This window comes from Aulonocara stuartgranti, assembly GCF_965226115.1.
Source record: "Aulonocara stuartgranti genome assembly, chromosome: 5".
Lineage (NCBI taxonomy): Eukaryota > Metazoa > Chordata > Actinopteri > Cichliformes > Cichlidae > Aulonocara > Aulonocara stuartgranti.
This window is the reverse complement of record NC_138943.1, coordinates 34,728,952-34,756,329: the sequence shown is the minus strand read 5'-3', so window position 1 is coordinate 34,756,329 and position 27,378 is coordinate 34,728,952. Positions and strand designations below refer to the sequence as shown.

The 27,378-nt window shown below is 40.7% G+C and overlaps 1 protein-coding gene across 1 annotated transcript; it reads left to right on the top strand.

Moving 5' to 3' along the window:
• The first annotated feature begins 1,943 nt into the window (after positions 1-1,943).
• On the top strand, positions 1,944-27,327 carry elk4 (ETS transcription factor ELK4). The gene is made up of 6 exons (XM_082533587.1): positions 1,944-2,157; positions 14,809-15,023; positions 19,192-19,965; positions 21,921-22,163; positions 23,673-23,792; positions 23,873-27,327. The coding sequence occupies exons 2-6, from the start codon at positions 14,817-14,819 to the stop codon at positions 23,969-23,971; spliced, it is 1,443 nt and encodes a 480-aa protein (XP_082389713.1). The 5' UTR covers positions 1,944-2,157; positions 14,809-14,816; the 3' UTR covers positions 23,972-27,327.
• Positions 27,328-27,378: the final 51 nt, after the last annotated feature.

Below are 27,378 nucleotides of genomic sequence, written 5' to 3'. Positions count from 1 at the left end.
TGCATGTGGCTCAGTTGAAGGCCCGCACACATGGACTGTGAATAGCCAGTCCATGTGTCAAATACATGCAGTGCTGCGAAAAAGTATTTGCCCCCTCGTACCAGGGTGAACAGCCTCTAGCGGGGTCGACTTCCCGTTGCCTCCGGTCCTCTGGGACTCTTTGGCACTGGGCACCCCATCTAGGGCCTCCCTCCTTCTGCTGTTGTCCTGGTTCCTGTTTGCATCTCTGTATATATAACGACACACACACTCTCTCTCTCTCTCTCTGAAGATTTCATAGACCACGGAATATAGGCCATTAAAATTTCCCAACACCAGTGTCTGGATGTCACTGTAAAGTTCTTCCTCCCCACTGTTGCCAAGTACTCGCTCTCTCTTATATTGTAGTCTTTAATTGAAATTCCATTTGAATAAAGAGACCATTTAAATGGTACACTTTATTACGCAATATGTGTTAAACAGATGATAAAGTACCCACTCCACAAATAAGAATTTATTTGTTTTTTTAAAACAGTCCCACAAACATAAATCAGAGACACATTGTAACTATTCTGAGAGTTTTCATTTTGAATTTGAATGCAATTACAGTTGTGACAGACTCAAGCAGATTATTCCAGTGGCACAGGGTTTTTAAATCTTTGAAGTTATTCTCAGCTTGTGAAATAAATAATATTTTTATATAGATTTTAGTGAAAAGTCCTTAACTTATATCTTTGTAAAATAGCTTGAAATTAAGATTAGAGCCTCAAATAGCTTAAATGTCCCCAAATGGGATTATTTATTTTGTAGTAGCACAAAACAAACAAATGACCAAGTATTAAACAGAAAGTATGTAAGAGAGAGAGTGAAAAAACCCACTTTGGTACCCTGCAGGTAATAAGGGGAACACTGCGTAGGGGTTAAGTCTGCAGTTGTGAACAGTATGACTCTGCTTCCACATTCTCACTTTTTTTTGCTATTAGATTTAATTACTTGGCAGTGCATTAGCTAAAGGAACTACAATGTAAAGCAGTACAATTCCATAAGAAACTAGGGAATATACAGTGATATGAAAAAGTGTTTGCTCCTGTCTGGATTTCTGATTTCTTTTTTTTTTTTTTGTATGTCTGTCACACATAAATGTTTCAGATCACCAAACAAATGTAAATATTAGACAAAGATAAGACAAGATAACACTTCTACATGAAGCTGTTTATTAAGAGGAAAAAATCCAAACCTACATGGCGCTGTGTGAAAAAAGTCTGTATTACAGACTCAATGTTACGAGACTTTTGTTTTCATTTCTTATCAAATTTGATTTGGACTTATGTTATTATCTGTAAGAGCAATACTACACAGAAGAAGCCCACTGGTATTTGGAACTTTTAGGTAAAACAATAACGTGACACCAACGGTCAAAACGAGCTGGTGAAGGCTACAAGTATGTGTAAAAACTGAGTGGACACAATCCCTTTTTTCATGTAATTGCCTTGCGATTTCTGCTGTGGGGATACCAGTAGTACTGCGAACTGTGAGTAGAAACGTGTCATTTCCACTGCTGAAGTTGTTTAAATCACAAGTAAAGTACTATTGTTGTTTAGCTACAGAATATATAAATTAACTACAATGACTTTGACACACCTGCAATAAACAAATAACGACAAAGGAAGTGAGCTCAGCGTGAGTTTAATGACGCATTAACGTGCTTTTGGTAGAGCAGGATTTTTTGCAACCAAAAGCAGGTGCAAACACTGAAGATTGCACGGTATAACTTTTAAGCCGATTTAATAATAACACTGCTAACATTAAACGCATATCCAGCAAGAAAAGCGACTATTCTTACACTAGTTTCGTAACTCGAATGCGTTTGATGTTCAGGTTTTACCAATAAAAAAAAAATCTAGTGCCGCCAGCACACTAAAGCAGTTGAAGGCGGATAATTCACTGAAGTGGAAGTGTACGAGGAACGTTGAACGCGACATTATTTCCTGTTCAGAGGATATCTCGTCAGTGGGAGCCAAATACAGTTTAATGTGTTTGATGTTCAGGCATTTGCTTGACGTTCTGTTTGAAACTTGTTTCCTGAGCTATGGTCGCATAGAAAGCCCTCCGGAAATGTTTGGGGAATATTTCGATGCGGCTCGACGACTCGGAAATTCAGCGGGCTCCGCGAGCGAGGTAATGTTAGCAGGCAAAGCTAACGCCAGGTTAGCTAAGTGCTAACTTAGAGTTAGCAAAATAACAGACTGCTTTGATTTGTTGGTGTACGCGGATGTTTGCGCTCGCGCTAAACGTAGCTTCGAAGCTATAGCTCGAGACTTGCAAGTCTCGAGGGGGAAAAGACGTCCAGCCTGTGTTGACGGTGACGAAACTAGCAAACGTTACCTATCAACAAGTGGTCTTTTATTTTGAACTGTGTGGGTGCTTTGCTGTGACAGGGGAGAAAACCAGCAACTCGGGTCCTAGCGTTCGCACCACACGAATAACACACCTCATTTGACTGATTTGACCTAGCTGACGTTATCTGCATAGATAACATTTGCAGCTAATGTCAGGAGTTGCATAACATTCAGTGGTAATCTTCTTCCCTGGCACCAGTTTTGACACTGTCCTATTTTTGCCCTGATATCACCGGTTTAACACGACAGTTTGGGACAGATTGTGTGAGTGTGAGTGTGTGGGTTTGGGTGTCTCCATCCCAGCAGGTTTCGATGAGTCAGGACAGATTTATTATTCCCTGGCCCATAAGAAGCTTATATGCACACATGTTGACAGATACTGACGAGAGCATAAGTCATATTGAACCTGTTACTTGGACAAAATAACAAGAATCGCAGATGAAAAAGCCAGCAACACACAGCAGCAGCAGCGATCACCTCAGTAATAAGTTGTTGTGCGCAAGAGGAGTGGAGCTGTGACTTACAGGTACATAAAACCTGCAATAGGAGATGTTATTAAAACTGAAGAGTAAGCATGAGGAAAAAACGAGCTTCTTACAAAATAAGGCAGCCACGACCTTTTCCAAAACTACATCACTTGTAGATTACTGAGACTGGGCTCCAAGCATGATCCATTAGACTTTTTAAATAAAGCTATCATGCGTGCGTATATATATATATATATATATATATATATATATATATATATATATATATATATATATCATCTGAACACAGCACTCCAAAATATAGACGGGGGTGATGTTGGGTGGCTTTTATCAATGCTTTTATTACTTTCATTTGATAAATGCGTAAAAAAATCTTTCTCACATACACACATTCGATTCTATGTACTAATGTCCTAATTAGGGCTGCCACAAACGATTATTTTGATTGTTGACTAGTCACCGATTATTTTTGCGATTAGTCGACTAATCAGATCATGTAAAACGTACGGCTTATTGCACCAGCATGTGTCTGCTCTTATATAACTATCATTAGCTTACAGCTTGATGTGTTTAAGGTATGTCCTAACTAAAAGTAAAGACAAGATGATAGTTTATTAAACTTTTGATGAAATTTGCAGATTGTCTCAGTGGAGTTTAATAAACTCAGCTCCTTGCTATCTAAAATATAACAGGACACTGGAGTAAATTCTCGACCATCTCACACTTCTGTTTAATCAGTTCTTTTTGACATTTATTCAGCTGTGTAAAAACTATAACTTTAATCTCAGCCAAACCGATTTTCCGAGGAACAAATAAAATACTGAAAAAAGCCAAACAACAACATTTTTAAGTTATCTAAGTGACTTATATATATGAGTAGCAAAAGTCCGCAGGGGGTTTGAAAATTATGTGCTGAGAGTTCGATGTTCTGGCCGCTCTAGTGAGCCTTGAACTGAAAAACGAGCTATTGAGCTGGTGGGTAACAGATGTCTCCAAAAACGTCGGAGCACTTTTGCAAATATGTGATGTCTTGATAAACCAAGCAGATATTTGAAGTTTACACAGCTACATTCTCGCCTGAAAATATGCTAAAAGTTTATTTTGTGACCCAGAAATAGTAATAAGAGTAATATTAAAACTAGAGCTGGGCGATATGAGATTTTTTCATATCACGATATGTTTTTTTTTATTTCAGGCGATAACGATATATATCACGATATAAGCCAAATAACTATATTTGTAAGATTTAAATGTGCCGTTGCTCACAAGTAAAATGTGAAATAATCAGCAGCTTGTTTTTATTTAAATATTTATTTCCCATAATAAGTTCAACAGGGTAGATGTACTTAAGGAACATGAGACTTTTTCAGATAAATAAAGGCAAATATTGCAAACTACACAAAAGGCAGCCGCTAAAGCGTTTAAGTTTCAAAATAGAACAAATGAAACAGACTAAATTGTCAATTCCACTTAGAAATAAAGTATTAATTCTAAAAATAAATCTTAGTTTGTTTTACAGAAGAACAGACAAAACTGACTAACTTTTGTCAATATCAAATAAACTGAGAACTAAAAGGAAATTCTCAATCTCTCCTTGTTGTATAGCTTAGCTTTTCAAACAGTTTTAACAGTTACTTTAGTCTGACAAAAGCCGAATGACGAATTGGCGCTTCCAGTCAGAGACCGAGGCGACGTCCACACGTACACGGGTATTTTTGAAAACGGAGATTTTCCGTTTTCGTTTTAAAAAATAATCCCGTCCACACATAAAGGCAGAAATGAAGGAAAACGCTGCTATGAACATGCCAAAGCAGCAGGTGGCGATAGATTCCTAACCGTGCAGAAATGTTGGCCAATCAGAAGTCTAGAAGCCTCTGTGGGAAAAAGTAAACAAAGCTGGGGCATAGAAGCAGAACCGAGTCGTATGTGTGGAGGGACAGTAACTGTGTGTATATGTAAGCATTTAAACACTGCAGAGAGTAGAATTAACAGTATTGTAGAAATTCATTTCACCGAAACAATAACGTGGCGCACAGTGTGACGCATGCTCCAGTTTATTGTATTTCCAGACTTGCTTTCGGCACATTTACAGTGCACGCTACTCTGTTTTTTGTCAGACTTGAAATAGCCGAAATACCTTCACACTACGGAACTTCTATGGCTCTTCCGTTCGACAATCTCTCCGGCATTGGAACCATCATCTGTTTTCTCTTCGGTCACGCTCGGTTGATTTTTCTAGTCGGCACACTCATTTCCTCCATTACGCGCTGGCTCCATTACCCGCTGGCTGCTTCCCAAACAAACACACATGCGGCTTGGCACTTGTGCTGTACGTAACAAGTCACGCGACGTGACGCTGCGGCTGTGATTGGTTCGGCTCTGCGCTACTGAATTTGGATCGGCTGACCTTTTTTTTTTTTTTTTTTAAAGAGGACAAGAGCGGCGAGGTCTATCGCGATAGCTTAATTTCTCTATCGAGTAAAAGTTATATCGCGATACATATCGTTATCGTTCTATCGCCCAGCTCTAATTAAAACTAAGTAGCTGCCGCCATTGTTGGAAACAGGAATTGGCTGGGCCGCACTATGAATCCTGGGATAGGTTGGGCCACGAAGGATACACCCGACCCATCCTTCACATCTGGGGAAATGAAGGACTCATTTTTCGGCCGTGTTTGGGGGAGTCTTCAAATTTGGACAGGCTTCGCCGTGTCGCTGTAATGTAATTGGCCTAAAAATGCGGCCACCGAAATGTGGATACAGCTACAATACCAGGCACTGCTTCTTCTTCTTTGGGGTTTAACGGCAGCTGGACTCCTTGTACATTCCGTGCTGCCATCTTCTGTTTCAGTCAGTTATTGCACTCTTAAATCCTACTGCTTATTCCTGCGTCTTTCAAGATCTTAAAAGGCTTTAAACAACTCGTCGCCTATTAAATTAGTCATCGACGATCTTGAAAGTCGATGTAATCGTGACTAGTCTACTAATTGTGGCAGCCCTAGTCCTAATGAGGGAAAATGGTCAATAGATAAGTTTTTTTTGTTGTTTTAAATTTTTTTTTAAAGAACAGCCCTTCTTCCATTTATATCAGTGTGCATTGATATATTAGTCAACAAAACACAAACCTTCTAAGCAAAGTATTAAAAATTATTCCTATTCAACAATGATTAAGTCTCTCTAGTCTCTCATCACAAGTTCTCGGTAGCAGGGTTTTCCCTGGCTCGAAACTGGCCTTTATAGAGTTCGGAAAAAGTGTCAGCTATGTACCATCAGTGTATCAGCTAAGAAGAAACTTTACTCACATTTATAATGTTGTTTTGGCAGCATTGCTGTTGGAAATAAGTTAAGCACAGGGTTCTCAGTTCCTCACATATATGGACCTGTGCTGGTGCTGAATGATGGGGCTTGACTCAAAATGCTGGGAATTCTATGATATACTACCATTAAAGCCAGTAGGAGAGTGTGTGTGGCACAGTATTTGGACAATGAACTGTACAAAAATGGAACCCAGTCAAAACCAAAACATTGCAGCTTAGCTAGTCGATCCAGTGCCTTTTGGAAAATACAGCCAGTATGGATGGAGACAAAGATGTTGTATTTATGTGCTGTTTGTGCATTTGATTCATTGCATTCACAGAGCGCATGCATTGCATTCAGTCTTGAGAAAACTCAAGAACTCAAGACAACTGAAAGACGTTGATGACCACCACAATAGCAACCTAACCAACCAGTGCATAGCTAGCTGGTTAGCATTGACTTAATTTTCAAAGAAGGGTGAGTAAATTGTGAAAAGTAAAGCAATTGTGTTCTGTGAATGAAATAATTAAATTAACGCTGGCATACAGTCAGCATAGAGCTGTAGACTGATACCATTAGTACTAGGGCTGGGCGATATGAGGAAAATCTAATCACAACATGTTTTGGCTATATCATGATACACCGTATACTAATGTTGTTTTTAACTACATAGTGCCGTAGAATTCAGGAGACAAAATAAAACAATTGAAATTAAAAAGGTGTTCTTTTTGCTTATATAAAAATTGTAAAATAAAAAATGTGATGACCTCAAATTACAGATCTATACAGTGAGTGACTATAAAAACACCTGACCAAGAACAGTCACAAGTATCACAGCTGATTTATTTAACATTTTCTTTGGCGTGTAGGGAGACGTTGACATGCCGAGTTTAAAACAGTCTTCATTTTGCAGTGGATGACTTTTCAGCTGGTGGAATAAATTCGTGGTACTGCTACCTTTTGCAGCAATAGTTTTATGGAAAGCTTTGCAAATGATTGCATTTTGTTTGGCATACTCCGTATGAAATCCGAACGACAGCGAGTATTCCCTCGCATGTCTGAAACTCCCGCAGTCTCCATATTTTTCCCTATCTGGTAGTATATAAGCACGCATGCTCAGCGTAGTGTGCTAGGTAGAAAATGTCCTGGTTCGGAGGGGGAATTAATGATGCATTCACAGCATGTGGTAGAAAAAACCCCAAAGCTGATACACTGCAGACAGCTTAATATTTCCAATTTATACGTGATGATTACAATAAAGCCATTTTAACCATTGTACGTGGAAAAACTTGCAAATATGCATGAAGTATATTCAGTATATTGCCCACCCATAATTAGTACTACATGATTAATACCAGCTTACTGTTGGAAACCAACAAGCAAAAGATCCTGTTAGGGTTAGGCGCTAGAGCTGGGCGATATATCGAGTTTTTAAAAAATATCGATATATTTTTATACGAGATATAAGATGTGACAATATCTTTTATATCGATATAGTCTATGTTACGTTATAATTATACTTGTGGAGCCGCAAGTTTGCCTCTCTTTCGTCCACTTTCGTCTTTACGCAACGTTACTCGGCCTCACCTCTCCTTCACTGAACACAACTCCCCTTCCTCCCCCATCGCTTCACCTGCAGGAAGAGACAAGATGGACACGGCAAATCTCCGTTAACGAGTTACTGCGCATCGCCCCGTGCGTGGGGCTGGACGGCGTCAACGTGTTAGCTAGCTAACCACGCTAACGAGCTAACCACGCTAACGCCATGCAGCCCAGAGGTGCTGCACGGACTAAAATCCTTTCATTTTCTCAAAAGTTGACAGCGCGCCTTATGTATGAATTCTGGTTGTGCTTGATGGCCGCAAACCGATTTTATGTGGAACACAGCGCTCAGCAATCTGTCAAAAATGTTTTAGTACGACTTTGGTAAGCTACGGAGCTGCACCGCTTGATGGATTGTCGGAGCATTACGGCTGAGCCTCGCGGAGTGATACGTACTGTGCTTCAACGTAATATTACCCTACTGTGTATAAGGACCATAAATGGCACCTGTTAAGAGACGTGGTTGCGAAGCGGATTTCAAACTCCAGGCTGTCAGTCACGCAGTACAAGTTGGGAACAGAGCAGCTGTGAAATCTGTCTTTGTTATTGTGCTCAGCGTCTTTTAGTTTACATTTTGACTGCACAATTGTGAGCTTTTTGTTATGCACAAAAACAACATTGTTTTCTTTTATTTATGGAGCATGATTATTTAATAAATGCTCATAATTTATTTTTGAGTAAATTTTATGTACATCTGCTCTATGTTAATAAAAGTGCCTGTGTGACATCTGGGACACAGCTTTGACTAAGAACTCTCTTTTTGTTCTTACTTTATGGCTTTAAAAAAAATATATCGAGATATATCTTATATCGCCATCCAGCTAAAAAATATCGAGATATGAATTTTGGGTCATATCGCCCAGCCCTATTAGGCGCTTTTGCTTGTTGCTCCACTGCCTTAAATTTGATGTCATTGTTTTGGAATGAGAAACTGTTGCACGCATTCCAGTGGTGATTAAAATAATTGATAAGGCTGCAGGCATTTAATAATTCTATTTTTTTATTCTATTGGAAACAGTTGTCCATTCCCCTTGCTTGTCACCAGACAATCGCAAATTACTGTTGAACCTTTCTTTTAACAGTAAACTAATACCAGAAAACCAAAATATACTGAACATGTTACAAGGAAGCTCATCATTCTATTGCCCTATCTTTGATAAATGCTGCGATTAGCCTGACCCAGGCTGCAAATGTGCTGTAAAACCGTGCATTCTAACATGGGTGTCTATGGAGATTGGCTACGTTTTGGAGCAGGAGGGCCACATTTAATGTGCCTGATGGTCTTAGTTGTGCAGCTCTGTTGTTAACGAATCTTGCTACAATTAGATACAAGTTGTAGAGCAGCTTGCTTGCTTATCACATACATTTTCCGCCCTCCATTTCAGATTTGTTTAGCTACATTTACTCTACACTTGCACGGTCTTTTGCTCTTAATATGCAGTGAAAAAATTGAAAGCATTTAGCTTTAGACTGTTGCTTTCCACAGCAGAGCAACTGCACGAAAATTGTTGTCATAGCATTAAAGTGTGAGAAAGGACCAGAGATTCCAGGTTATTGTTTTCATAATTCTAAACAGGTTGAAAAAAGGTTACATGAAAAGTAGGATGTTGTTATAATGAAACGGTCACCTGCCCCCAGCCAAATAGAAAGAGATTGTCCACTCTTTTTTTTTTATGTCCAAAAACTGCACGAGTCCAGAGAGTTGGCAGGATAAGGAGCACCGGAGACAAAGGGCAGCTATACTCTTGTGTACTTTTAGGGTTATGTGTAGTATCCGCTCACTCAGTATACATTTGTTCCTCTCCTGTCTTCACTATAGGACTTGCAGCAGTGTCACTCACAACATGAACTCAGCTGATTTTTTTTCTAATTCCATAGAAGCCTTTTCCCTGCTGAGAAAAGGAAGTTCTCATTTTTCTTTTTGAAACCATATAATTAGGTGACCCTTGAGAGATGCACCCAGCTGAGGTAACAAGCAGGAAGAACTATAGTTAGGCTGTCTTGGCTGGTTTGAAGTAAGATGTACCAGTTGCCTGTGCTCTTGATTTCAAGACCACAAAGCATGGAACAAAAAGAAAATAAAAGTTGGTGCTTACAAATATGTGAGTTGCAATGTGGAGAGAGATGGCAGTCAACAACATTCTGTACACTCCTACATAGTCCTAATTAGTTATAGTGAGGACACCTGTGTGGGTGTGCCGCCTGTGTTTGTGGGCTGGAATCAGAGCGCACTGTCATATCAGTAAAGTCAATCACAAGTATGAAAGAAAATCACACCGAGGACATGATCTGAAAATTACAAAACAATACAGGAAACCAAAGTGTTATCAAAAGTCAGCCTTTTGATTGTTACTCAGTTGTTTGCAGTGTTGTTGAAACCGCGATTTATCTGCAAATAACAGGACTCTTTTCTGCTAAATTAGCATAATAAGCATATTCACTTGGTGTTTTTTCCCACCATGACTCAAAGACAGTCAGAAACACATGGGCCTCAGCAGGCCTGCATATATCTAATATGTAAATGTGGCAAAAGTTTGTGCAATTCTACTGAGCTTGAAAGTCAATATTTGGTATGACAAAATCAGATTGCTCTTTTCTGTGTTCATTATTCCTTCATCTTTGACAAGATCCCCAAATGCAGTTCCAAACCATGACAGAGGCTCCACCATGTTGTACAGATGCCTGGAAACACACACTGTTGTACCTGTCTCATGACCTCTGGGTATTTGGTGATGATTTAAACCTAAGATTTGAATCCATCACTTCAAAGGTCCAGCTGCTTTTCAGTCCAGTTCCTGTGTCATTTGGCATACTTCATTCTTTTCTCCCCGTTTCTCTTCCTTAAGCATGTCTTAAAAAGGACACGCTACACACCAAAAGATCATATAAGTTATCAGTTTTTGGCTAATAACACTTTTACTAATTGGTGCAACAGTACTATTTTGTGTTTGTCAGTGATGGCAAATTCTGTGTGTCTGAAGATAGAATTATATATTGGTTCTTTGCTAAATTCTCTTACGCTGGTTCATCCTTTGAGTTAGGTGCCTTTTGTACTTGAATGATTCATAAGTCATAATAATAAATCCTAACCCATTCCTCTGAAAATGGTCAGGTAGAAGGACTGGACTGAAAACAAGTGAGTGAAGTAAAAATTTGAGAGACATTCAGAAATCCTGGAGAACTATTGCTCAAGATTACTGGCTTTTTGGAGGCCAAATCTAAAGAAATGAGAGCTGGCTTGAGGCTTTTGAACAGTACTGTACGCCACGGTATGAGGCTATAGTGAAACTGATCGCTTCATCACACAGCCGGTAAGGATTGGACAGAGTCAAATCGTTAAGGCTGCATGGTTACACTTTTACGGGTGGCAGTCGTATTAATGCTGCTACCACTGTCATTGCTACAGTTATTGTGTTATTTGGGGGATGCACACTTCTGATGGTGACCACCTCAGACTTTACCCTTCTTTAAAATTGCTGTCTACTTAAAAACCGGAGTGCAGTTATTTGTGGCTGATTTGTGAAGTGATGTAACCACCGTTCCTATGATGGCAGTTCTACATATAACACTTAGATGTAACTGAGTAGACAGTTCTTAAAGTCATTTGACTGTGCCAGGGCCTCTGACTCACCGTCTTTATCAGACAGTCCATGTATGTTCTGGTAACAAAATAATGATCAAATTCACTGTTGTTCCAAGGCAGCTGGCAACTGTTAAGGTGGAATGTTTTCCTACATATAATTTAGTGCATGAGTTGGCAGCTTGAGTTGTTCTGGCTGTTTAAATGCTCAAACATCTTTGTCTTTTAGCTTTAAAAAAAGATACACAATTAAAAAACAAAACAGGGAATCAATGAAAAATAACGACAGTAAGAAGAAAATGAGACAAGAAGAGAACTATCACTGTTGCCTCATAAATGGACACTGGTCAAAATGGTCAAAAATGAAAGGGTGCCAGATCTTTTCTCATTCCTTCTGTTTCATTTTAAGAAAAAATCCACTTGCTCCAAGTCTTAGCTCAACTAGCCAACAGTGACCATTAGGGATGGGTACCGGTGTCCGGTGCCATGATGGCACCGGTTCTGACATAAACGGTAGTAACCAGACCGAAAAGCAGCGCACATTTCGGTGCTTTATTACGGTGCTTTTTTTTCCTGAGCTGTGATACACTTTAGATTCTAGCCAATCATTTTACGTTTCCGAGGATAGTAGGCGGGGCCAGGTACGTACGTTCTGTTAGAGCAGAGCTACAGATTAAAAATGCCCAAGGCGAAGCGGTTCAAAGTCTGGCTGTACTTCACAGCAAAATATGCAAACTCAGCAGCCTGCAACAAGTGCTTTAAGCTGATACTGTGATACTGTCAAAGGAGGTAACACCTCAAATCCGATGAAACACCTGGCGACGCATAGCGTTTTTTTTAAAAGCCGAGAAATGCGCCGTATTTGATAGCTTGCTGCGAGACCTCACACCGAGCACATCTACTGCGGGTGGGTTGCCTGTTATGCAACATCCCCCAAAAACACGAAGAGGAGAGTCCTGGCCCCTAGCCCTGCCAGTGTAGCAGAAATGATGAGGATGATGATGGCAGCAGCAGCCGTTCTTCTCTGCGTGAGTAGCTAATTTACGTTGAGTAGGCTAACCACGTTATTACATTAATGCATGTAAGGTGAACTAGCAAACATCATCATAGCTACATGCGGCTGTCCTCTTGTTTGATGGCAGATACTCCCTTCACCCTGGCCAAAAAGGCTAAAATGACCAAAGAAAAAGAGGGAAACGGCTAAACATGAGAGGTTTTTGGACAAAGTTTGTGTTTTTTCCATTGTTTAAGCACTGCTTCCAGCCAAGAGTGATACCATATATGCTCTATAGCTGCAGAAAAGGCTAACATTGTTATCTTTTTACAAAAAAAACAGCTGAACATGAGAGGTTTTTGGACCAATTTTGTGTTCTCCATTCTTTAAGCACCGGTTTGAGCACCGTTTGAGCACCGGCACCGTTTCAAAAGTACCGATTTGGCACCGGTATCGGATAAAACCTAAACGATACCCATCCCTAGTGACCATTTATTTTGGTTTTGTCGGCCCTCTCTCAACATACTCTTGAGTGGTGATTGCATCTTCTAGCATTTGAAAAGATGTGCATTAATTAACCAAGCTGTAAATATTCTTATAGCAATCTTTGTCCGAGTTCTGTCACAGTTATCCAGAATTGCACATCAATGATTCTCATCCTCAGCTCCTCCCCTCGTGTCTTAATCACTCCCACTAGAAATGTGAGCAGAGGAGGCAAGAAAACAGCCTTCTAACTTCTAACAAAAACGAGTCACCTTTGACTTGGATCCATCACTTTAAAGCAGTGCCAATTAAATGTGACCTTTGACATACTGTTCTGTTATAGTGTAACTACTGTTGTGCCTGTGATAACGAGGTGTGTTATTTTTGGTTCAGAATAACTGGTATTTAGTTTCAAAGTGTAAATGCGCCTGGAAGAACTTGTTACTTATTATACATTTACATGATTTGTGTGTGTGATTCTGTCTTTGCCTTCCAGGCACTCGAGCAGCTGTTTGGTGTATGGCAGAATGAGTCTGTTAGATAAAGAGACAATTTTAGCCACATGAAATCAAATGTAATTGATTACTGTGTGGGTAAATGTGTGTTGAATCTGTTATGAATAAGGGTGCTAATTTTAGTGTGAAGTGGAGGCAGTCACTTATACTTATTATACTTAGGACTCACCCGTTTTTATTCTTTGTACTTTTTGAGGGTGTTCAGGCGACTGTATCCCCAGAGAATGGAAAACAGTCTCAAGTTTCTGGGAAAGACCAAGAATGGAATTGTGTGTGGGATCCTTTTTTTTTTTAAATTTTAGATCCTTTTAGGTATTTTTTTTTTTTTTTTTTTTTTTATTAAATTGTTTAATGTAAATCCAGTATTTGTGTTAGTGACCGTTTCTATTGTAGTTTATAATACGGAAAATTGTTTTGCTTGTCGTAATTGCCTTTTGTAAAATTTGGAAACAGCCCTGTCTAGCAAAGCGTGGGCCATTAGCAGCAGGGTAGAAATAGCTGCCTGCTACCCAGTCGGGGGTTGCTGCTTGTGGATGTCACAAGTGCTTCATAGTCCCGCAATGTTGAACACTACATTAAAGGCATGGTACATTAAAAATAACAAACGCTGGTCTGCACCAAGTTCTTCCTCTCTGGTCAGTGATCGAAGCTTAGCTGCTGTCAATTCAATTCACAACACGGTGCAGTGCAACAACATATCAGACACTTTTTTTTAAATCACACACAGAGAAACAGTGAAAGGCATGAAGTTTGATCATCTTTATAAAAAAACAAACCCATAAAAGTTCTTTTAAAGAGTCCTGGGGTGAGAGAAGGAAGACAGGACAAAAGACATGCTGTGGAAGAGAGACAGAGGTTAATAACAGATATGATTCAATGCAGAGAGGTCTATTAACTCATATACAATATATACATAAACACCTCTGCAGATGACACACCTGTGCATATCCTGGGCCCCTTCAGCAAGTGATTTTCCATTTAGTATGAGTGTGTCATGGTCGTAAACAACCGCAGTCGTTCAGAATGCTCCTGCTCACCAAGATATGAAGACGAACCAAAGTGACTGTGTTCTCTGCGTATTAGAAATTTCCATCGAAGATTTTTGACTCAGTCCAGCTGGTAAAGAAACAAGTCTTCCGTTTATTCAGCAGAGTGTGTGGCTGCATTATTATCTAGCAATTCAGTTCAATTTTAGTTATACAGCGCCAAATCACAACTACAGTCGCCTCAAGGTGCTTTATATTGTAAGGTAGACCCTACAGTAATACAATGGCAGAACCACACAGGTGAACAGTGCTTGTAGCAGATATTCCACCTGGTCCTGTAAAAGCTGTAAATCTTTAGTTATAAGATGTAATATAATATAAATTGGGGCCACATGTCTGTGGGATCTCAGTATTTGATTTAATACTGACCCAAAGCATCATTTTTTTTATTTATTTTTTTGTCCCTGCCTTGTTTTTTTTTTTCAGTGACAGACATGGACAACTCCGTCACCCTGTGGCAGTTCCTGCTTCAGCTTCTGTTGGATTCCAACAATGAGCAGCTCATCTGCTGGACCAATGACGAAGGGGAGTTCAAACTGCTGCAGGCTGAGGAGGTGGCCCGGCTGTGGGGAGCCCGCAAGAACAAGCCCAATATGAACTATGACAAACTGAGCAGGGCACTCAGATACTACTATGACAAGGTAAGCACGTCTATAGTCTTCTATCAGGTGAGATACATCGCAGCTGAAAGCTCAGGGTTTTTTTGTTCTTCAAGTAACAGTTATTACACTTTCAGTTCATTAAGACTGAACATAAACCATTCATTGTTCTTCAGTATTCTTAAACATTCAACCAATTGCAGGCTGGTGTTCATGTAGGCCAGATGATGTCAGGATATGTTTTTTCCTGTGGCTGATAGGGTGGGTACTGTGTGGTTGGTGGGCTACCAGCTGCTGTGAGCCTTAACTGCCTTGAAAAGTTGTTCTTTTGTTTTGTTTTGTTTTATTATTATTTGGGTGTTTTAAAAATCCCCCTCACCCAGCTGAACATGGCTATTTTAAAGAAGCTAGCAGAGGCAAAAGGGCTAAAGCTACTCATAGCCAGTCACAAGCTAGCAGGCTAAGTACAGGCAAAGGATCAAAGTGGTTATGAGGAGAATTATAGAGACAGGTGAAAAAGAGAGTAGCGTAAAAGTCTCTTTATCGAAGGAGTTTATAAACATACTGCAACGTGATACGAGTTACTGCTATTTGTTTTGCTGTACGAAACTGTTGCACCTGCTTCTGTGTTGTAAGCTAAAATATGTCAGGTCACTTGTTTTCAGAGTTTGTACCTCTTACAGCAGGAGAGCAGTTTATTTTCAGTTGTTTAAGTGAGAACTTGTGAAAACTGTAAAGTTGAATCATTTCTGTTATTGTGAAAATAAAACTTTTTATTGAAGAAAAGTTGTTTTTTATTTTATTATAGGTTTTAGAAAGAAAATCGGGTATAAAAAGAAGATCTGTATCGGCGGGATGCAGTTACAACAAATCAGAATCAGCCAAGAAAGTTGCAGTGATTGCAACTGTAATAATCTGAATCTGAGACTGGTCTGTTACTGGTAACTAGAGCTGGGCGATAGAACGATAACGATATGTATCGCGATATAACTTTTTCTCGATAGAAAAATTAAACTATCGCGATAGACCTCGCCGCTCTTGTCCTCTTAAAAAAAAAAAGAAAAAAAAAAGAACAGCCAATCCAAATTCAGTAGCGCAGAGCTGAACCAATCACAGCCGCAGCGTCACGTCGCGTGACTTGTTACGTACAGCACAAGTGCCAAGTCGCACATGTGTATTTGTTTGGGAAGCAGCCAGCCACCGTACCGCCCAGGTAATGGAGGAAATGAGTGTGCCGACTAGAAAAATCAACCGAGCGTGACCGAAGAGAAAACAGATGATGGTTCCAATGCCGGAGAGATTGTCGAACGGAAGAGCCACAGAAGTTCCGTAGTGTGAAGGTATTTCGGCTATTTCAAGTCTGACAAAAAACAGAGTAGCGTGCACTATAAATTGTGCCGAAAGCAAGTCTGGAAATACAATGAACTGGTGCATGCGCTACGTCCACACGTACCCGGGTATTTTTGAAAACGCAGATTTTTCTATGCGTTTGCACCTTTTGTCCACACGTAAACGGCGTTTTTGGTCACTGAAAACTAAGATTTTTGAAAACTCAGTTTTTGCATTTACGTGTGGACTAGAAAAACGGAGAAAACGCAGCGTCAAAGGTGTGCGCATTTTTTGACGTCACACTGTGCGCCACGTTATTGTTTCGGTGAAATGAATTTCTACAATACTGTTACTGTTAATTCTACTCTCTGCAGTGTTTAAATGCTTACATATACACACAGTTACTGTCCCTCCACACATACGACTCTGTTCTGCTTCTATGCCCCAGCTTTGTTTACTTTTTCCCACCGAGGCTTCTAGACTTCTGATTGGCCAACATTTCTGCACGGTTAGGAATCTAGCGCCACCTGCTGCTTTGGCATGTTCATAGCAGCGTTTTCCTTCATTTCTGCCTTTATGTGTGGACGGGATTATTTTTTAAAACGAAAACGGAAAATCTCCGTTTTCAAAAATACCCGTGTACGTGTGGACGTAGCCTCAGTCTCTGACTGGAAGCGCTAATTCGTCATTCGGCTTTTGTCAGACTAAAGTAACTGTTAAAACTGTTTGAAAAGCTCAGCTATACAACAAGGAGAGATTGAGAATTTCCTTTTAGTTCTCAGTTTATTTGATATTGACAAAAGTTAGTCAGTTTTGTCTGTTCTTCTGTAAAACAAACTAAGATTTATTTTTAGAATTAATATTTTGTTTCTAAGTGGAATTGACAATTTAGTCTGTTTCGTTTGTTCTATTTTGAAACTTAAACGCTTTAGCGGCTGCCTTTTGTGTAGTTTGCAATATTTGCCTTTATTTATCTGAAAAAGTCTCATGTTCCTTAAGTACATCTACCCTGTTGAATTTATTATGGGAAATAAATATTTAAATAAAAACAAGCTGCTGATTATTTCACATTTTACTTGTGAGCAACGGCACATTTAAATCTTACAAATATAGTTATTTGGCTGATATCGTGATAGATATCGTTATCGCCTGAAATGAAAAAAACATATCGTGATATGAAAAAAATCTTATATCGCCCAGCTCTACTGGTAACACCACTTAAGTAACACAAAGAGTGACTAGTGAAACAGACTTAGCTTTCAAAGCTAACGGAGGCAGAGGGTAAAGAGCCAAAAGCACACAGTTGTGACAATTTCTCAATTTTTTTTCCTTAGTCTGAAAAGATTTATATACCCTCTATGGTTTTTGGACTCCTCATTTTGAAACGTGCACTTTGGAGCCAAAGCTGACCATATTTATAAACTGTACAATGCAGAGAACTACAGCGGTAAGTAACCGACTAATAAAATGACTGAATTTCACTGAAATTGAAGCACAGACTTATTGAATGGGTTTTGTCTCCCAGCGGGACGTTATTTATCAAATTAGGCCATTAACATACTCAAACCCTCAAATGTGGTCAAGCGATCGAGTTCTTTGACTCCAATTAGCAGAGCTAAGGCCTAACCATAACCGCATCTGTCAATCCAAGCTGACATGCTCCTTACTGTAAACCTCAGTAAAATCCAAACAGGAGAAGTAAAAACAAAAACCCCTCAGCTACCATGCATTTGTTGTGAAGGAGTAAAATAGCCATTAGTTGGAAAACCATTTTTAAACTGGGATGTAAATATGCTTTTTCACGATGTCAAGTTAAGGCTTTTAAACTGGGAGTCTGTGGTGATCACTTTGCTTTTGCAGCCAGGTTCAAGTGACCTTTAGAGGACCTGCAGTTTACTCATGGTAGTGTCATTCAGCTTCAGAGATGGCACCTTGGGCTGAGGGCCATACAGGTTCAGATCATCTCTGATTTCTCTAGTAGAGATCAGCAATAGTTTTCCCACTAAATGTGCAGCACAGTCTCCTGGCCTTGTTTTCTAGATACTGATGATTGTTTTCAAAATAAGATAATGCTGGAGTATATGACATTAGCACAGTTAATCTATGATGAATCACTTGTTCTATTCTTGTCCTATTTCTCGAATTTCAAAAAGCCCCTGAGGTCAGATGAAGCAGAAGGGAATTTTAAATTTGAATATTTAAAAATGCTCCCCGGCATGTTGTCCGGGAGGCAGAATGTTAACTACATAAAGACTCACATTCCAAAACGTGTACTGTAAGTTTGATCACATTCTGATGTGTGTGAAATCAGGTGTGCAGCTGTTGTGTGTTTTGAAGCAGCAGCTGGAGACTCGGAGGTCGTTTCTTCCAGGCAGCTGCATCAAAGAGCAACCATTCCAGAGTATATACAGACGTATAGAAAAACAGTTTTCAGTAGTAATCTGTGACACATGTGGCACCATGATTGGCTTCAAAGCAGTAGTAATGTCACCGAATCATTCCCACTTCCTCTTTAAGTACCACACTTGGTTGTCTACAATAAGAGTCAAATGCATTTTTGAGTGTGGGGAGGGGCCTTTCAAACCTACTGCTCTGTGACATGTTGAAGAGAAGGAGAGAGCTGTCTGTCTCCTACTCTGCTCGCGGTTTGGCTGAGTCTCAGGCTGACCCTGTGGGCGTGCAGGGCAGGGCTGGTCTGGTATGTTTGGCTGCAGCATTCGTGGTTAGTAGATTCGTACAGACAGGAAAGACGGATCTGTCCCACGCACAAAGCCTTTCTGTGGTTTGACTCTATATTTTTTCTTAGAAACATACTACCACAGTCTCACACTGCACTAGCTGTGTGCGTGCATAATTATCACGCTGTGTTTCTGTTTTGTAGAACATCATAAAGAAGGTGAACGGTCAGAAGTTTGTCTATCGCTTCGTGTCCTATCCTGACATCCTCAAAGGAGACGTCACTCGAGCAGAGGGCGTGGATGCGGGCGCAGGGGGTACCACTCCACTATCGAAGAGGGCAGACGACATTGTGCAGGAGGCCGAGTCTGGCGACAGAGCCAGGGTGGGAGTTAGCGCAGCATCTCTGGCCTCCAGCACCAAGCAGTCGAACCGCAATGACTACATTCACTCTGGCATGTACACGTCCTTCACGCTCAACTCGCTGCAAAATGGGCGGCAGCTCTTCAAGTCCATCAAAATAGAGAATCCAGCAGAGAAGATGGCTGAGAAGAGGGCTGTCACTGCCGCTTCACAGGGCCAGGAGACGCTGCCTCAAACGCAGCAACCCACTGCTTTGCCCTCGGTCATCAAGTTCGGAAACACCCCTCAAAAACCAGCACCAGCACTGCCTCCTCAGGTTGCTATAGAGCCCGGCCTCATGCCCAGCCCCTTGGATTCTCTTCAAACTCCTCCCCGCAGGGCTGAAGACATCAGCACACACTCCTCCCTGCCACCACAGACCATTTACTCATTCGATAACATCCGCCCATCAGAACCAACGTTCAGCCTCCCAGATCTGACCTCAACCAGCCCCTCGCCCAATCTAGTGCCAGACTCTTCCCAGGAGCTGGTGATTGACAGCGACATTGAGTCTGGATCTTCTCAGCCCACAGACGCTCAGGCACCGGAGCCCACAAATTCTCAGGCACAGGAGAAGGCAAGTATACATTCAAACGCAGAGAGACAGTCACTCTGCTCAGTGGAACAATCACACATCATCATAGTACAGTACTGTGCAAGAGCCTTGAATCACGCCTCAATTTTAGTTATAATTAAAACTGAAATTATTAAAATTTTTCTTGGAGGTGCAACGATTTATTGAAACATGTGCAAACAGACGTGGAAATACAGTACACATGAGATTGTACAATTTTAAAGAGCTTGAAACTCCATATTTGGTATGACCACCTTTATTCGTCAGCGGTACTTTAAGTAGTCTTTAGGAAAAGTTCTCCAGACTTCTTGAAGGACATTGAAAGCCCTTGTTTGGATGTTGACTACATTTTGTTCTGTTTCTGTTGAAATGATCCCACGCTGCTTCAGTGCTGGCTCTGGGTGGGTCACTGACTGATAGTAGGGCTGTGCGATATGACCAAAATCTCATATCCCGATATATCGTCCCGACAACGCTATAAATCACAGAAATGTAACATTTTCTGTAAATTCTGTGAATCTCGGGCAGCTCGACCTGCGTGAAGTGTTCTCAGCTGCGCGTCATGTAGCTGGAGTCGAGTGTTTTAACTGATGCATGAAACGATACATTTTTAGACATAGTTTTGGGTGCCTTGAAAAGCGCTATATAAATCCAATCCATTATTATTATTATAGTTGTAACGGCCGCCGTTTTCTTTGTATTTATTACACGGCGTGCTGCGGGGAAAAGCCTGTTCTAACGTTTGAGTCTAAGGTTTATTTTGAGCACCTGACGGCTCTTTTTTACTTCTCATCCATAAACTGTCTCCATACTCTTTCACGTGATTCTTGCATAGGTGGTAGAGGTTTGCCGGGTTTCAGTCTGAGGTGGGAACCGGTTTCCTGTATAATTTGCATAGTACAGTTTTCTGGTCCATGGCAGACTTTTCATAACCAAACCATGTACATGCTACAGAGGGACACGACCTCTGCTGTGTTTAACAGACTTTGGATGCTCACTGTTGGCAGTTTTGCCAGCCTTTCCTTCCCAGAACATGACCTTTAGATACTGTTCATCTGCTATAAGTAATTTTTTTGCCCCTTCTTTTTGATATGCCAAGTTTGCAGCTAATAGCTCTTTCTGAGTCACCTTGCAAAAAGTGCAAAAAGAAATAGGATTGCCAAGTTTTCTGTTACATGTATATACAACACTGTTTATTTATGTGCCTTTCTTTTTTGCTTGAATGATTCATAGGTCAGTGTTAAGCGACTAAAGAAACAAAACCAAAAAAAGGACTTGGGGAAAAGGCAGCCAATGTCTGCAGAAAAATCTTTGACAGGCCTTCAGAAAGTCTGGAGAACTCTTGTTCAAGATTACAGAAAACCACACAAAGTCTGGAGTTTTACACAGTACTGGATATCATACATATTTTGAGTTGTCAAGCAGTTCATTTTCTTTAAAAATGGTAGAACTTTTTTAATAATACAGGATATTTGATTTAGTTTATTATGTGTGTTTTTATATTGATAGTAATAAAAAGAACGTCAAAGTGTATTTTAGAATTCTGCAGCTGCTTTTTTGTGATGCCTTAAATACTGGTGATAAAACAACTGACTGGATTACTCCATAAATTTTACAGTCCTGTCAACGTTTGACTTTAATCTCCTCTCAGCGCTACACTCGATGCACCTTTACCAAGGTTATTATAGTTAAGTAGAACTCAGCTAAAACTTTGACTTGTCTGTTAGAATATATCTTTTTGACGTGGTACACCTGACAAATACCCCTCCATATAATGAAAAGTAGAACTAATTGAAAACAATAAACACCAATTTAAACTAGATATTTTATAAATAAAGTTAAATGGAATGAGCATGCCCACTAAAGTCACTATGGACTCCTGTTCTAGTTCTCTTTGGCGGGGTTGTGTTGTAGTTTGAATATGTCAGAGAAAAAACAGAGAACCTGTCTTTGAGCAGCAGATGGAGAGCAGCGTTGTCCTGTCTGGAGATGAGACCAGCATGTTGGACACTGAAACCAGTTCCTCCTCAGTGAGCAGCAGCACCACAGTCAGCACCCAGAGCTCAGGAAAGGCACGCAAGCCCCCCAAAATCCTGCACCTCAGCCCACCAGCTCTGCTCGTCACTGCCTCTGACTTCTCCCCCATGAATCTCTGCAGCCCCTCACTGCCTACTGCCTCGCTCACACCAGCAATGCTTCAGGTGAGTTCACAGAAACGGCTCAAACAGGTAGTGATCATGTCCAGCAGGGGGCAGCAGTGCTTCAGGATTAACTGATGCTCCCTTGCTTTGTTGTGTGTTTGAGTCTTCCTGGTCATGCTATTTACAGATCACATGCCTGCGTGCGCTGCTGTATAAAATGTCACAGTCTGTTAGATGTAATTGTGTTGTTGATTCACTATTTGTCCCCCAGCAGGCCAGCCAGGTCTGATCATGAGATCCAGCTCAGACTGAGTTCATGTTTTCTCTGTTCACAGCCTGTGATGGAGTCAGAGCTGCACTGGTGGCATCAGAGGTTTTAGCTGTAGTTTATTTTTAATGCATGGTGATCCATCCTGTTATTTCCTGTCTTTCTATAAAACTAGATCAAAATCCTATCCAGATATTTTTAGACTGAATGGGGATCTTTTCAACTAAAGCAATGTGTGAGAGGTCTCGATCACTTTTAATAACAATGAAAGAGTAATTTCCAAGGTGTCATGTAAAAGCAGTTTGCTTCTGTTTGAATGTCTCTTTATGTTTTCAGGAAACTATTGTTCTTTTTTCTGATGTCTAACATAATGTCTGTGTTGTTGGGTAAAGACGTTTTGCCACTGGGGAAAAAGTCTCCTACGTCACACAGCCTGGGACTTGTTTGTCTCAATTTGGTCACTTGGTATTTATTATTCTGTGTATTGTCTTTGAATGTGTCAGTGTGTGTCCTGCCTTAGACATCGTCATTATATGCCACATATAGTGTAATAACTGAAATAACACAAATAGAAATGAGTAATGTTAAAAGAGTCATGTGAGCAAGACGAGCCTGTAGAGATTCTCTAGAGCTGTTCTTGCAAAAGCAAAGTGTGTTTGGCACCACAAAGGATTCAGATCACAATTCTGATTGCAAAAACTGCCAGACAATAAACAAAAAAGAAAACCAAGTGAAAGTGCTTTGGCACTAACTCGGTGGTAGTTGTTCCTTTGGTTTGTGATTCTCTCTCCGTGCCATATCAGATCATATATCACATGCATATTTATTCATTCAAGTAGCTGTGGATGTGCAGATTCTCTATGATCCCCTTGGGTATCCTGCAGCATCCTAAGCATCCTACTTCCCGGACCTTGATAAGGTCTATTAGTGCGTTGTAATTGCATTCTCAGGGTTCCTCCGAGAAATACATGCTGCTGCTGCTAATGGGCAACACTGGAGTCGAACAAAAGCATCGTGATCCTAACAGTTAGACTAGAAATAAACTCCAAAAATGCAACGTGACACCTCTGTGCAGCACAATGACTAGAAAGTCATGACTCTGTGTTTTTGCATATTTGGATAGTGAAACAGTGAAGATGGAGAGGGAAGACATGCAGCAGGCCGCTGCTCTCTCACTGAGCCAAACTGACACCCAATGTGTATTTATTTATTTTAAAAAATCTGCTATAAAAACATCTTTATCATTTATGCACATTAATCTCAGTCTAGTTTAAGTGTGGGCCTTGTTTTGTCCTCCTTAGACTCCAACGCTTCTGCTGACTCCAAGCCCGCTTCTCTCCAACATCCACTTCTGGAGCACGCTCAGTCCGGTCGCTCCACTCAGCCCAGCCACGCGACGCCAGGGAGGCCACCTGTTCCAAGTCAGTGCCGCTCTCTGCTCTCAGTCAGTCTTTCTGTATCTATCGGTGCATCTAACTCACCCCTTGATAATCTCTTTCAGTTTCCGTCAGTCGTCACCCCCCAGTTCCAGATCCCAGTGCACAGCATGGACGGGACCAACACACCTGGCCCCATTTCACCGGACCCTCAGAAAACATAGGAGTAGCCCGTCTCCTTCTCCCCTCAGTACCAACACATTTGGACCCAGAAAGCCAGACACCTACTCTTCTCCCGCTCCTACTCCACCTTCTCCACCCACATCCAGGACGATGAGCTGAGTGTTTATTTCACATCACTCTGGTGCTTTGAAGTTCTCTGCCACAGGATTCACACTACGCTCAGGTGTGTGGAGAAGTGTCGGCAGGCCTGCTGTGTGACTGCTTTGCTGTGCTCGTTTATTTTCATCTTCACTATTATCTTAATAATATCAACACACTTAAACAGAGTCTGGCTTTTTTGGGGCTCCTTGTGTCACAAAAGTTGAAAGAAAGTTGTTTTTTGAAACCCCTTTTTTATGGAAGCAGATGTGCACGTGGACTGAACCCTCAGCAGCTGCAGTCTTCATACCTGGACACACGGAGCAGCTGAATCTTTCCTTTTATAGACTCAGACCTTCTTTTCTCGTGCTAAAGTGTTCTTGCCAAACACGACACCGGGCCTGCTCACAGTGATTCTGTTTGGTTTTGTGCTCAGTCCTTAACTTTTCCTCTAGTTTAAAGGATTTATTTCAACCTGCATGTTTACCTGCAGCTCCTCTATCTTTCAGCCAGGTCTCAACACAAATTTAAATGTTAAGCCTAGCCTCAGCTGCTCTGTCTTATCGTAACATGTGGCCATAATCCAAGCTGAACCATGAACCTTGCCTCGGTGTATCAGCTCTAGTGAATTGTGCGTCTCTAGTAGAATAGGGCTGAAATCCAGCATGAGCTGGTCTGCCTCCGGTTGGTAAAGCTTTCACGTGGGAATGAAAGAAAGCGAAGCCATAACTCTTTCTCCAAGCAACGACAAATCCTTCATTTGTAATTCAGGCATCATGTTAACGGCTCTTACCATAAGTGTCTCAAACAAACCATGTAAGAGAAAAGCCGAGAGAAAATAGCATAGCAGCCACTCTACTGCCACTCCAGCAGAAGCCGCTAAAGCTCAGTGATTAATATGCATAACATTAGTTCAGTATGGATGAAAGCTCACCTGTGCCAACACCAGTTTATCATTATCTGATGTAGTTATGCAAAAGACAGGTGATGTGGAGAAGTCTCCAGTACAGCATTAAAATGTATGTTTACAGCCTCTTGTTTCCTAACACTGAGGCTTCAAAATGTTTAAACCAAAACCAATTGGCAATGTCGTGGAGACTGTGTCCATCTTCTCTGTACAATTTGTTTAACATGCAGTAAAAATGGCAGACATCATATATACTGGGTTATTCTGTCAGCTGAGCTGGTGTTTTTAAAGACGTAATATCTTTGAGCTGATGTATTAGTTGATCTTTGGTGGGAGCTGAAACCAGAAGGATTCTTCTCCCAGGAAACATTCCCAGCATCTTTTACAGCCTCACTGATATCTGACGTGTTGCTTGGCGTGTCAGTGCTGTTGTTGGTTCCCAGCACTGGCTGTTAGTCATCTGGACATGCAGTGACGAGCCAAAGCATTTATGGTCACCTCTCATCATATGCTAATGAACCTTCATGTGCCACAGTGCACACCTGCTGTGTTGGGGATTATATCAGACAGTTGAAGGTGGTTTGTTGGTTACTACCCCACACGCCAGCCTTGGTGTTCCATATGTGTTGTCGCTGGCCATTGTAAGAGCTATCTGCTTGTTTCTCCGAGATTTACTAGTTCGCAGTTCGCTCACAGTACCTTTAAACACACCCCAGATTATTCTCTCTTCATGAGAGCAGCCATCATGTTGTGGCTCATCTGCAGAAAAGCTCCTTCCCCCTTAGGACCCTCTATTCGCTGATCAGCCATGAGAGGTTTGCACCTTCTTTGCCACTGATTTTAAAGCCATACGTCTGAGTGACCGACTGAAATCCCAAAGGTGGTAAATCCCACCTTTCTATGCTAAACATGCAAATTGTACATGACATGTTTACACAATACTTGGATAAAACACACTGAATTTTGTGTGTTTACCAGACTTTGCACCCCAGGGATGGATGTTGGGGAGTGGGGGAACTTACTGCTCATTTCTGCTCAACTAACTGACCCCACTGTCCATCAGAGTGATATATGGTGCCTTACCACAGCCGCGCCCACGTCTCTCCCGATACTGGATGGAGGTAAAGCGATGGAACAGTATACCACAGCTCTCCTCTTCGCTTTTATGCCATATCTTAGACCAAACCCCGGAAGTTTGGAGTAAAACTTCACCAGGGATGTTTTGTGCACAAGCACACTGCAGCTCAAATGTGCCGCAGTGACCTTCTGGATGCTTTACTGTACATACGGACAGCAACATGCACAGCATGTAAAATGTAATCAGGCAGTGTATTAAAGTTGGCAGCCATGTCTGTTTCCAGCCTGCTTCTCAATGTTCTACTCAGAAAGTATATGAATATATATAGAAGACCTGTTTAAGCTTTTGTTTGTGTGTAATCTTCTTTATTTTCCTGTAACACAAATAGAATTTTAACATTAATTTCTATTTTTGTAATGGCCAAGTAGTTAGATGTCTCCTATGTTGGGTTTTCTGATTTAATGTTCTCTCTGTGCATGTGTTTCCTCTTGTGGATTTAGGAGGAGGTGGCAACGACGGCCCCGTGGCGATGTTGGCCATTTTTGTTTTGTTTTGTAGGGAATCAAAGCCTTATGGGATAAATCTAAATCTGCATTTTCTATGTTATGTGTTTTGATAATAGTGCTGATATTGTAAATGCAGATGTTGTGATGAAACGTTTGCACTTAAATCTTCGGGGTTCCTGTAGTATTGGATTCTGTCACTTTTCTATGCCTCAGAGTTGCTCTTTGAAATGTTGTTTGCTTACTGAGAAATGTCTATTTTCCCAAAGGGAGGAAACAATTATGCACTTGGTATTTTATATGGCAAACAAGAGTTTAATCTTTTACCGTGTATCAAATAAATTTACAATAATTTGTAATCAGGCACTGCCACTTAATATTTATTTGTATGACTTTATACCCAATAGAATTGGTAAGCTATATTGCATATTTTTGCAGTAACTTTAATGAAAAAAAACTATGAAATAGCTGGAATGTGACCTCAACCTCAACTCCATTTAAAATTTCCTCTTGGCCTTTTATTCATCGACATATTTGTTTTTGTATTCTGATTTTATTTTATTTTTTCCCCCCTTGACTTTTCCTTCAAATGTAAAATCTTGTTTTGGACAAATTGAGCCCCTTCTTGCTTTGTATTGTCCAGTTCTCCAACTGTTTGATGCTTTTTTCAAATGTTTACAAGCTGCTTGTCTTAAGTGGCGTATTGATGTGCGAGGAAGTGTTTATATCAAAAGAGTTAGGTGAGACCAATAATAAAAGATCTCTAACTGACTGCTTCTTTAATGTCCGCCAGGAAACAAACACGCGCATACACTCACACAA

Coding starts and splice junctions, on each gene's coding strand:
- elk4 (XM_082533587.1), top strand. CDS start 14,817: ATGGACAACTCCGTCACCCTGTGGCAGTTCCTGCTTCAGCTTCTGTTG. Junction 19,966..21,920: donor ATTCTCAGGCACAGGAGAAG/GCAAGTATACAT, acceptor GTCTTTGAGCAG/CAGATGGAGAGCAGCGTTGT. Junction 22,164..23,672: donor TCACACCAGCAATGCTTCAG/GTGAGTTCACAG, acceptor TGTCCTCCTTAG/ACTCCAACGCTTCTGCTGAC.